General features: G+C 48.3%; 1 protein-coding gene across 14 annotated transcripts in view; it reads right to left on the reverse strand.

Annotated features, from left to right (window-relative positions):
• The window catches only part of ANKRD11 (ankyrin repeat domain containing 11), a 166,495-nt gene that overhangs the window by 95,394 nt on the left and 57,941 nt on the right, over positions 1-13,160 (reverse strand). For all 14 annotated transcript variants that reach the window (XM_082437674.1, XM_082437676.1, XM_082437683.1 and 11 more), the window contains exon 2: positions 3,993-4,074. In XM_082437674.1, the coding sequence (XP_082293800.1) occupies positions 3,993-4,001 (9 nt within the window). In that variant the 5' untranslated portion in view covers positions 4,002-4,074. The remainder of the gene's footprint in view (positions 1-3,992; positions 4,075-13,160) is intronic.

The following is a 13,160-nucleotide window of genomic DNA, read 5'->3' on the forward strand; positions in this document are numbered from 1 at the left end:
GGGTTTCAGGTTGGTCCAGCAGTCAAGTTCAGCTCAGTTTTAACAGAACCTGTGGAGCTCTACTCTGAGCCAGATACAGGCAAATCTCTTCACCCTCAAATATAAAACTTGGAGGAAATCCCTTTAGCCAGCTTTTAAAATTTGAAGGTATTAAAAATAAAATGGGGAGTTCCCTGGTGGTCTAGTGGTTAGGATTCGGCACTTTCACTGCCGTGGCCCAGGTTCAAGCCCTGGTCCGGGAACTGAGATTCCGCAAGCCTCGCGGTGCAGCCAGAAAAATAAAAACATAAAAAATAAGTAAAAAAATAAAATGAACACTGGCTCCATGAGGATCCCTGTAGCTAACGATGGAAGGAAAATAATGGCAATATTATAAGCAACAAATGAGGTGCTACAAACAGCCGACAAACCCTTCCAATAGCAAGCAGAATCTCCACATGCCTTCCTGCCCAGCACAGCTGGGGTACCAGAGCCCAGAGGCCAGTTCAGCTAGAAACGTCCAGAGGGAAAGGAGCTGGGGCACAGCCTGGGCTCAGACCCTCCCTTCTGCTCTGCCCTGCCTAAATTCCAAACCCTGTTCTTGGGCATGTGCACTCTCCAGGCAACTCCAATGTCCTGGAACAAAAGGACCCAAGTCCTACTGACCAACAAGGGCTGTGGTGGGGAGAGCGAGAGCTTTCTGGGGAGGTGTGTGAACACAACTGCCAATTTTTATATGAACAAAAAAAGCATGCATTTAACGAAATCTAATTTAAATGACATCTAATATTCCACACTTTGTATTTTAAGAGCGCCTAGCCAATGAATATTCCCCAGAACTCTAAAATTACAATAAGAATTTACTATACTCAAAAATCCGGAATACATAAGTTTTATTGGTGTAATTAGCTAGGCATATTTCTTAGAGAAAGAAGCAAAAGTGTGCTTTGCTATCTATTTTTAAATCCTGACAAATATCTTTGTTAAAAAGGCAAACGTATCATTAGCATTAGGATCTACAAGCTTCTTACCACCTGCAAATCCAACCCAGCCTTCCGCCCTGCAGCCAAGGCACAAGACGGAAGCCCCCCCCAGCCACGTGTGCTGTGACTGTGAAGTGCCACAGTCACTAGTGGCCGACCACTAGCCGGGTGGTGGCAGGGTCAGCAAATCGCCACTCCTACCATATGAGGGGCACGAAGAGACCTGCCCAGAAGAGCTGCATCACCAGACGGCAACACATTCCCCGTCATGAGGGGCCCCAGGCACAGGACGCCCTCGCCCACCCCTCCAGCCCACATCCGGACAGCAGGTGGAGGGGGACTTGGTTCTGCAGCTGACAAGACCTGCAGTTCCCGTGCTCACAGCTCCACAGTGAGCACAGCCTGCTCCGGGTGCCAGGATGCCACAGACAGGGCGTGTCGCTGCTCTGCACACCCCAGCCAAGTCAAAAGTGATCACTCTGCAGTAACTGTAATGTAGTATAACGTTTAAATTTGAGTATCACTATACTGTACACCTGTAACTTACTACATAAGTTTTATATACTACACATCAACTGTACTTCAATTATAGAAAGTGATTGGTTTTCTATCTTTTATGGAGGTGTTCAATTAAAAACGTAAACCATTAGATCCAAGCCTCCATGCAGATAGACACACTGCCTTTATTACTCTAACAGCCACTTCCAGAAGCCACTCTGTTTTTGGAAACATAACTCAGAACTCCTGTCCACAGGAAGCAACTGTACCACCCTGCGCTGCCCTGGGGTCCCTGCTGCTGACAACCCTCGGCGGCGGCAGCCACACCCGCACCGAACCCTGGCGGAACGCGTGCCATCGAGAGCCATTTCAGGCTCGTCTCTCCCCGGACCCTTGCGCTTTACCAAGAAGGATGTTAACACAGTGAGAATTACACCAGCCATCAGGTGAAACTAGTGTTTTATGCTAGAGAAAGGAAAACAAAGACTAAATCTAATTACCGTAAAGCTTCTATTTTCATCGAGCTTTACCTCCATCAACAGTGTCACTGAAGCTCTAGGGAAATCTCTCACAGGGGAGGAGCCAAGGCCCCGCAGGACCTGGGCCCACAGTCCAGAGCTGGCATCGGCCCACCCCCTCCCGCCCCCTCACGCACCCTGGAGCCACAGCCACACCTGGCTCACCTTAGCGCAGGGCCAGATGGGAGAGCACAGCAGTGTGCACTGAAGGCTCTTTAACAAGCCCACCTCTGTCAGAAAAGTGATCTCAGATGTGAGCTAGATGGTTCACGTTCCACCTTCCGTGGTCAACATGAAAGTTAAAAACAATGAATGATATAAACAACAATGAACAATTATTAGAGAGCCTGCAAAATTATTCTGTTTTTATATTTGTGCCTTTTGATGCCAGGAAAGGTCATGGATCGCAGACCCCGGCACCTGTGCCCACACACGCAGGCCCCGGACCCGGGAGGTGGCCTCCCTGGTGATCAGTCACAGTAGCACCTTTATCTCTATTCCTTCCATACACTGTGGATTTTTTAAAGACAGTTATAATCAATATGAACTGAATGTTGATGGTTCACAAAGTGATAAACGGCATGAGACACCGTGGATTACTGCCATGGGATTTACCGTCAGAGCCAGCCCTTCACACGTCAGAAAACCTCCCAAATATTAACACACCTACTGCTCACAATCCGCCAGAAGAAGTGGGCCAGCCCCAGAATCTGCCAGCAGAGCTGCTGATAACTTGTTTCCTTTTAATCAGGGATCACCAAATTCCTGTTCATAACCTAGTTTAAGCAGCATGTTGTTTTTCCTTGTTATAAATTAAGGCCAATGTTACCGTTTCCAAACAAAGGCCAGGCTCCAGCCTGCAGTGTGGGTGGGCCCGGCTGCCCCTCCCGCCCAGCTCACCCCCTGCTGGGCTGAGTCTCTCAATGGCTGCCCCACGGCCCTGACACCCAAGCTGAATGCATGGGCTCATCCTGGAAGACGGCCGTGGGAGCGCTCCCAGCATGCTACAGGGCCCACCACGGCCCCTCACCACCACACCCCACTGGCCGGGCTGGCTTCTTTCTAACCCCAGACTACCGTGCAGACTAAGATCTCTTTCCATCATACCTCACCCCCATTTCCAAGGAAACACTTCCTCAAGTCCAAGAGGCCAGCCAGGTGCATTTCAAAGTGGCCGGATACAATGATGACTGAGATAGAGGACGAGGTCTGTGAGATTAAGTAGCAGGAAAGGCTTCTTTCCTGTCTGCTAGAAACAACACAAAATAGAAAATACACTTTGGCACTGTTTGCTTTAAAACACTGACTAATACCTGGCCAAGGTAGGAAACACACAAAGGAGCCAAGAGTTTTCTTTCCGACGTGTCCCGGGGAGGAGGGCTCTGTCCTAGAGCAACGAGTGCCAGTCAGGCCCCAGGCTGCAGGAGGGCGGCTGCCCCTCCGGCCACAGCCGCGCGAGGAATTCCCGGCGGGAGGCAAGGCTCCGGGCAAACGAGCCAGGAGCCCACTCCACACCCACCAACCACACACGCTGGTCTCGGACTTCAGGAAAACCACGTGTGGCTACCAGCTGGCCCACACACGGGACACAGAGCAGAGCACAGGCAGGCAGCCTGCTTCCCCAGAGGAGGGACAGTTCTCAGACGGCGTGTGTGCGACACGCCCAGAGCACGAAACAGGCACCGCAAGCAGGTCCTACGGGCTCCAGACCACTTGGGGACAGAGCCAGTAAGACAGCAGAAGTTGACAAGAAACCAACTTCTTTCACAGACCAGGCTGCCAACCTGTCTTAATTTGTCCACAGAACTCCTCTCGCTGGGACACCACACAGCTCACTACCGCCCTGAAGCACCCTTGTTTAAGTGAAATCCAGGACAAAATCCAAAACACTTAGCCAAAACTCTATCAAGCCCAAGAAAACCAATGTGAAGACTTAAGAAATATTTTGATACTTTTTACAAACCAATGAAAATAACACAAACTGATGAGAGAGGCAATACAATAAAATATTTACCGAGTCCATCGTTAGAAGCCGAGGTTGATGACTGTAAATTAAATCCAACAGAGGCGTGTCCCAGAGCAGCGCTGAGGGTATTCTGAAAGAAGAGAGTAAAGTTAGCTCATGTAAATAATAATTTCTACTCAGTTCTTTTTATGTCAGTCTCTCTCCATCTGGACCACACTACAACCTTCCTTTACCTCACAAACTCCAGACAAGCAAGAGGTTTTTAGGATGTCTGGCTGGCTGGTTTGGGCTGTAAAGGGAGAGGACGCCAGGAGAGGCACTCACACCTGGTGGTTTGTGGGAGGACGCTACCCAGGTGGAAGTCTCTGTTCTTGATCATGGTTCCTGGACAGCAGTGCCCAAAGAGGCCCAGTTAAGGGAAGAACACTCCGATGGGCCGGTCATTCTCCCCAGAGAAGGGGCTTGAGGACTGGGGTCCTGGAAGGGCTGTCCACAGACTTTCACCTTACTTGGAGTTTGACAGTAAACCTTTGTCGAAGTTATGCATTTGTATCTTCTACGGACCCCCATCACACTCAGAGTAAAATGTGAACTCTCCTTTTGGCTCACAAAGCCCCGACGGCTGGCCCGGCCGCCTCGCTCTGCCTGGAGGCCCTCTCCCAGCCTCAGGCTGTGCTCCTGCGGCGCCCGGATGGGCCCGGTCCCGGCCACCCTGTGTCCACTCCACTCCTCTCTCCAATCACCTAGGGATCCATCCTCAAAGGCAAAGGACCATAATTCAGACCACATAAGCTTCCCGGGATCCCAGGTCGGAGACGTGCCTCCAGTGTCCATGGCAGGAGAAACCGGAGGTTTGGGGCGGCCCCACAAGGGCTGGCGCACTTCGTCAACATGACTAAGAGATATCGTCTGCGGGTGGCTGCACACAGGGGCCTCGTGGGCAGGCCAGCCACGGGCAAACAACCCCCTTACTCATGAGTAAGCTGCAGCTACATGTATCAACATAAGCGAATCTCAAAAGCCGTAACAATGAGTGAGGAAAGGTCTCAGAGGAATATATTGAATATATGTGTCTTTCAAAAGTACATGAAACTTAATATATTCGATTTACTATGTATACAGTAAAAATCAATAAAAAAGGACTTCCCTGGTGGTGCAGTGGTTCAGAATCCGCCTGCCAACGCAGGGGACACGGGTTCAAGCCCTGGTCCGGGAAGATCCCACATGCCGCAGAGCAACAAAGCCCGTGCACCCCAGCTACTGAGCCTGTGCTCTAGAGCCCGCGAGTCACAACTACTGAGCCTGCGAGCCACAACTAGTGAAGTCCGCGAGCTAAACCCCGTGCTCAGCAGCGAGAAGCCACCGCAATGAGAAGCCCGCGCACCACAACGAAGAGCAGCCCCCCCTCGCTGCAACTAGAGAAAGCCTGCGCACAGCAACGAAGACGCAATGCGGCCAAAAATAAATAAATCTTAAAAAAAAAAAAATCAATGAAAAGGAAATAATCATAAACTATAAATCTCAAAATAACGGTTCCTCTTGGAAGTGGGGGTGGGGTGGATACCAACCAGGAAGCACACCCGAAGTCTCAGCAACACTGCTCAAGCCAGGCAGGCCAGGGCCCGGGGCCTGGAGAGCTGGTTCTCACGTTTACACCGTGAGTCTTCCCCAGGTCCAGCAGCGACCTCGTCCCCTCTGCTGCCCTGACAGGGACCGGAGAGGAGGATGAGAGGGCCATGCCCGCTCCCGGGACTGTGTAACTGGGCAGCCTTCCATTTTGTCATTAATTGAAATAATTTATTTCCATCATTCAAAACTAGGAGTTTAAAGGCACAGAGACAACTAAAAACATCTTTTCATCCATCAAATATTTTTACATCAAAATGTAGCAATTTCAACTATTTGAAAGTAAACCCAAAGTACAGTATCAAAAGAAAAGCAAATGGCACTGTATACAATCTTCCAAAATCATTATAAAAAGAAGAGCTTTTATTGAAAAGCCTCTCCAAAGAGCTACATGCCCGAAATCAAATCAATCAATCAAGTAAGCCTGCGGCCTGGCCATATGAACACAGTGACATTGCAGGGTCCTGAAGAAAACAGACTGAAGAGAACTGTAATCTTCCAAGAGAACTGTGAGATCCCAAGAATAAAACAAACCAGTATTATTCCATTCACACCCATTTTTTCCACAATCCCACGGGAATTCCACAATCCCATCAAGCTCGCTCCCACCTCCAGGGCTTCCCTGGTGGCGCAGTGGTTGAGAATCTGCCTGCTAATGCAGGGGACACGGGTTCGAGCCCTGGTCTGGGAGGATCCCACATGCCGTGGAGCGGCTGGGCCCGTGAGCCACAATTACTGAGCCTGCGCGTCTGGAGCCTGTGCTCCGCAACGGGAGAGGCCCGCGCACCGCAATGAAGAGTGGCCCCCGCTTGCCGCAACCAGAGGAAGCCCTCGCACAGAAACGAAGACCCAACACAGCCAAATAAATAAACAAATAAATAATAATTAAAGGTGCTAAAAACAAACAAACAAAAAAGGAACACAGAAACTTCCCTGGTGGTCCAGTGGTTACGAATCCGTCTTGCAACGCAGGGGGCACCAGTTCGATCCCTGGTAAGAAAACTAAGATCCCACATGCAGTGGGGCAACTAAGCCCGCGCGCCTCAAGGAAAGATCCTGCATGCCGCAGCTAAGACCCGACGCAGCCAAAAAATAAATAAATAAATATTTTTTTTAAAAAAAGAATATAAAACCCTAGAGAATCTACAAGAAACCGTGAGAGCTAACAAATGAGTGCAGCAGAGCAAGGCTGCAGGACACAAGATCAATGTGCAAAATCAGAGGTACTTCTAACATGCCAGCAGTGAACACTCTGAAAGAGAAATTAAGAAAACAACATCATTTACAACAGCATCAAAAAAAAAATAAAATATCTAGGAATGGATTTAACCAAAGAGATGCAAGACTTGTACACTGAAAACCCACAAAATACTCGTGAAAGAAATTACAGACAACCTGAACAAGTGGGAAAGCCCTGCGTCTGCGCTGGGAGACAAGATAGTTACGAGGGCAGCCCTCCCCAAGAAGGAGCCCACACCGCCTCTCCCAAAGCTGGCCCAGGTCCTCACAGCCACAACCAAGTGTCATCAACGCTTTCCTTTAAACATCTCAGACGCTTGCAACTTACAGATCTACAAAAGTTCCGTGAAAGGTTTTTTGAGAGCAGGCAAGGAAGACATAGCTGAAATGTCTAGTACTCCTGAGTTGCCAGTTTTATTCCCTAAAAGGGTGATCAAAAAAAAAAGGACAAATCCTGAGAAAGGTATAACCTTCCAAAACTGAACCAGGAAGAAATAGAAAATATGAACAGACCAATCACAAGTAATGAAATTGAAACTGTCATTAAAAATCTTCCAACAAACAAAAGTCCAGGACCAGATGGCTTCACAGGTGAATTCTATCAAACATTTAGAGAAGAGCTAACACCCATCCTTCTCAAACTCTTCCAAAAAATTGCAGAGGAAGGAACACTCCCAAACTCATTCTATGAGGCCACCATCACCCTGATACCAAAACCAGACAAAGATACTACAAGGGCTTCCCTGGTGGCGCAGTGGTTGAGAATCTGCCTGCCAATGCAGGGGACGCGGGTTCGAGCCCTGGTCTGGGAAGATCCCACATGCCGCGGAGCAACTCGGCCCGTGAGCCACAATTGCTGAGCCTGCGCGTCTGGAGCCTGTGCTCGGCAACGAGAGGCCGTGATGGTGAGAGGCCCGCACACCGCGATGAAGAGTGGCCCCCGCTTGCCACAACTAGAGAAGGCCCTCGCACAGAAATGAAGACCCAACACAGCCATACATACATACATACATACATAAAAAGAATGTAAGCAGACAAGAATAGCATTAAAAAAAAAAAAAAAAAAAATTAAAAGGTACGTGGTGGTACCTTATTAAAAAAAAAAAAAAAAAAAAAAAAGATACTACAAAAAAAGAAAATTACAGCCCAATATCACTGATGAATATAGATGCAAAAATCCTCAACAAAATACTAGCAAACAGAATCCAACAACACATTAAAAGGACCATACACCACGATCAAGTGGGATTTATCCCAGGGATGCAAGGATTCTTCAATATATGCAAATCAATCAATGTGATACACCATATTAACAAATTGAAGAATAAAAACAATATGATCAACTCAATACATGCAGAAAAAGCTTTTGACAAAATTCAACACCCATTTATGATACAATCTCTCCAGAAAGTGGGCATAGAGGGAACTTGCCTCAACATAATAAAGCCCATATACAACAAACCCACAGCAAATATCATTCTCAATGGTGAAAAACTGAAAGCATTTCCTCTAAGATCAGGAACAAGACAAGGATTTCCACTCTCACTGCTATTATTCAACATAGTTTTGGAAGTCCTAGCCACAGCAATCAGAGAAGAAAAAGAAATAAAAGGAATACAAATTGGAAAAGAATAAGTAAAACTGTCACTGTTTGCAGATGACATGATACTATACATAGAGAATCCTAAAGATGCCACCAGAAAACTACTAGAGCTAATCAATGAATTTGGTAAAGTTGCAGGATACAAAATTTATGCATAGAAATCTCTTGCATTCCTATACACTAATGATGAAAAATCTGAAAGAGAAATTAAGGAAACACTCCCATTTACCATTGCAACAAAAAGAATAAAATACCTAGGGAGACAAAAGACCTGTATGCAGAAAACTATAAGACCCTGATGAAAGAAATTAAAGATGATACCAACAGATGGAGAGATATACCATGTTCTTGGATTGGAAGAATCAATACTGTGAACATGACTATACTACCCAAAGCAATCTACAGATTCAATGCAATCCCTATCAAATTACCAAAGGCATTTTTTACGGAACTAGAACAAAAAATCTTAAAATTTGTACGGAGACACAAAAGATCCCGAATAGCCAAAGCAGTCTTGAGGGTAAAGAATGGAGCTGGAGGAATCAGACTCCCTGACTTCAGACTATACTACAAAGCTACAGTAATCAAGACAATATCGTAGGGCTTCCCTGGTGGCGCAGTGGTTGAGAATCTGCCTGCCCATGCAGGGAACACGGGTTTGAGCCCTGGTCTGGGAAGATCCCACATGCCGCGGAGCAACTGGGCCCGTGAGCCACAACTACTGAGCCTGTGCGTCTGGAGCCTGTGCTCCGCAATAAGAGAGGCCGCGATATTGAGAGGCCTGCGCACCGTGATGAAGAGTGGCCCCCACTTGCCACAACTAGAGAAGGCCCTCGCACAGAAACAAAGACCCAACACAGCCAAAAATAAATAAATTAAAAAAAACAACAACAAAGACACAATATGGTACTGGCACAAAAACAGAAACATAGATCAATGGAACAAGATAGAAAGCCAGAGATAAACCCAAGCACCTATGGTCAACTAATCTATGACAAAGGAGGCAAGGATATACAATGGAGAAAACACAGTCTCTTCAATAAGTGGTGTTGGGAAAACTGGACAGCTACATGTAAAAGAATGAAATTAGAACACTCCCTAACTCCATACACTAAAATACACTCAAAATGGATTCAAGACCTAAATGTAAGATGGACACTATAAAACTCTTAGAGGAAAACATAGGAAGAACACTCTTTGACATAAATCACAGCAAGATCTTTTTTGATCCACCTCCTAGAGTAATGGAAATAAAACCAAAAATAAACAAATGGGACCTAATGAAACTTAAAAGCTTTGGCACAGCAAAGGAAACCATAAACAAGACGAAAAGACAACCCTCAGAATGGGAGAAAATATTTGCAAACGAATCAACGGACAAAGGATTAATCTCCAAAATATATAAACAGCTCATGCAGCTCAATACTAAAAAAACAAACAACCCAATCAAAAAATGGGCAGAAGACCTAAATAGACATCTCTCCAAAGAAGACATACAGATGGCCAAGAAGCACATGAAAAGCTGCTCAACATCACTAGTTATTAGAGAAATGCAAATCAAAACGACAATGAGGTATCACCTCACACCAGTAAGAATGGGCATCATCAGAAAATCTACAAACAACAAATGCTGGAGAGGGTGTGGAGAAAAGGGAACCCTCTTGCACTGTTGGTGGGAATGTAAACTGATACAGCCACTATGGAGAACAGTATGGAGGTTCCTTAAAAAACTAAAAATAGAATTACCATATGATCCAGCAATCCCACTACTGGGCATATACCCAGAGAAAACCACAATTCAAAAAGACACATGCACCCCAATGTTCACTGCAGCACTATTTACAATAGCCAGGTCATGGAAGCAACCTAAATGCCCATTGACAGATGAATGGATAAAAAAGATGTGGTACATATATACAATGGAATATTACTCAGCCATAAAAAGGAACGAAATTGGGTCATTTGTTAAGACGCAGATGGATCTAGAGACTGTCATACAGAGTGAAGTAAGTCAGAAAGAGAAAAACAAATATCGTATATTAACGCATATATGTGGAAGCTAGAAAATGGTACAGATGAACCAGTTTGCAGGGCAGAAATTGAGACACAGATGTAGAGAACAAACGTATGGACACCAAGGGGGGAAAGCCACGGGGGGGTGGGCATGGTGGTGTGACGAATTGGGCGATTGGGACTGACATGTATACACTGATGTGTATAAAACTGATGACTAATAAGAGCCTGCTGTATAAAAAAATAAAATAAAATTCAAAAAAAAAAATACCAGAAAACAACCCTCGAATTATTAATCCATAAAACAAGGGGATTAGGTTTGATAATCCCTAAAACACCTTCCATTTGAAAAGTTTAAGGTTCTTCGATATCCAATGTAAAATTGTTTCCTTTAAAAATACATCATTTTCCCTAAATGTGTACTGCTCTTTTCATGGAGAATGTGAGCTCACACCAATAATCTGTACAGCTTAACATCTAAAATGCAACGAATGTGATTCGGGGGGCGCTGTGGAGCAGGCAGGGATGAGCAGCCCTAACACCGCAGAACCGAGATGCAGCGGGGTCAGGCGGCCCAGCACAGAACAAGGACAAAGTCCAGGAACTGCTGAATGGACAACTTAGTACCAGGTGTCCCACACCGCAGGCCCCACCCCAGTCCTGCTGGACAGGCCCACTCTCTGCAAGTTCCACCAATGCACCAGCTGCCCAGCCAGGAAAAAAAGGGACAGCACCCAAATGAACTAAACAGCTCTCTTCAGACAGACAGAAGGCAGTGCACACTGTCTGGAAGCTCTCCAGCGTCTCTGTGGAGATCAGCACGGGAGTCGGTGCCCACCACACCTTCCCACGTTCGCGGGCATCACAAGCAGGGCACCTGCAGCCGCTGGGCAGGGAGGTGCAGGCGGGAACCCGGCCCCAGCCCAGCCTCTCAGGAGAGCTTTCCCGACGGCGGACTGACACCCAACTCTGTCCTCCCAGGAACCCGCAGTGGTCACAGAGCTCTCGAGCAGCAACGGTGGGCGGAGGGGCCAGCTGGCCACGCGCCTAGCATGTCTCTGTGCCGTCCGCACACACTCTGGCACGCGTCCTGCACAGAAGGGTAGCCCTGCCGCCCCACAGCTGCCCACCCCTGCCCTGCACCTGCTCTCCCTACACTGGCTCATTTAACCCTCATGACAACCCTGACAGTAACAGGATCGGGCTCCTTTTTTCTGTTGAGAAACCAGATTCTGAGATGTTGAATCATTTGCCTCAAAGTCAGGATCAAAGTCAGGCTGCAGAGCCTGTATCCACGAAGGTCACTCGCACTACCACCTCCAACCCCACTGTGCACTCACAGCTTCTGGGACGCAGCTGAAGTCTAAAAGTGACCAAGACCTTCTGACCCAAAATACCGACACAAGGCTGGTATTCACAAGATAGTTCTCAGCTCAGAGACCCAGGGCACGCTGAGCTCCTCCTCCCTCCAAACCAGGGTCATGACTGGTGCTGCCCTGCCTTGGCGTCCGGGCAGCACCCATCCCGCCGGTCAGCACCCCACCCAGCCTCTCTGCTGTCGCTCCACCCGCTCCTGCGGCGTGGGTCTTCCCAACTCTCCCGGGGCCATCCAACCTGCCTCTGAGGTTCTAACAACCATATGGGTAGATCCCAATTCCCGTTCTCCAGCTCAGAGCTCCCAACTGAACTCACAAAGTCCAGCCACACCACAGACACATCCACAGCACACACAAGTGCACAGATGGAGCCCCAAGGCAATTATGACTGTATTTCCTGCCCTGGTTTAGGGTACCACTTTCTAGACGATCCTCCAAGCCAGCAACCTGCCATGCCCCTCTCACAATTGAAACCCAGTCCATTCCAGCTCCAAATCATCACTCTCTCCCCCTCCCTCCGCACCGGCCCGACTCCTGACTCAGGCGCAGTATTTCTGCACCTGTGTCATCACAACAACTTGATTCTCTCCACTTCCTACCACACTGCTGAGGAGTGAACGTGGCACGTTAGATTCACCCCTATGCACACCTCACTCTGCCCCCGGGTGTCACTGAGCTCATGAGGAACAGATTCGTGTTCAAACTTCAGACCCCTTCATGGCACAGCACACGCGTACATGCACACACACAGCTGAGGAAAAGGCCTCACGGGACAGAAGCTCCGTCCTGCACGGCAGGCACCCCAGCGTTTCCTGCCGCGCTCCCGGAGCTGGTGGGGGTCGGCTCTTGCTGCAGGTGCACCCACTAAAGGTGACCTCACAGCCCATCAGTGCCACCATCCCGGTGGACAGCCCCAGGGACACAGGTGCTGAAGGATGCTGTCCCCAGCTGCCACCGTGGCAACTCCAAATCTCGCCAAGTTTCTTGGAAACATCCCGTCTCACTCACAGGAGGCTGCCTCTCCCCTGCTGCCCACCTGGGCAGGTTCCTCTCCACCCTCCAACAGCACACTCAGGCCCCTCGCTTTCTTCCTTAACCTGTCGCTACTGTCCAGGCCGGCTTTCTGTTTTTATGTCACGTCACGATCATGCTGCAGGCCCCACGCTGCACCCTGGTCACCGGCAGGCACGTAATGGGAGGCCCCATGTGGAGGAGACCCTGGGCCTCAGGGGCACCAGAAGAGCACAGCTGATCAGTAGGCAAGCGGGTGTGGAAAGGAGGCCACTTCCCAGAGGCACAGTCAAGTGCTCGGCCCCGCACCTCCAAGCATCTGTGCCCTTTCAATCCACCCAGCTCACA

Source organism: Balaenoptera physalus (genome assembly GCF_965194825.1).
Source record: "Balaenoptera physalus genome assembly, chromosome: 19".
In the NCBI taxonomy this organism is placed as follows: Eukaryota; Metazoa; Chordata; class Mammalia; order Artiodactyla; family Balaenopteridae; genus Balaenoptera; species Balaenoptera physalus.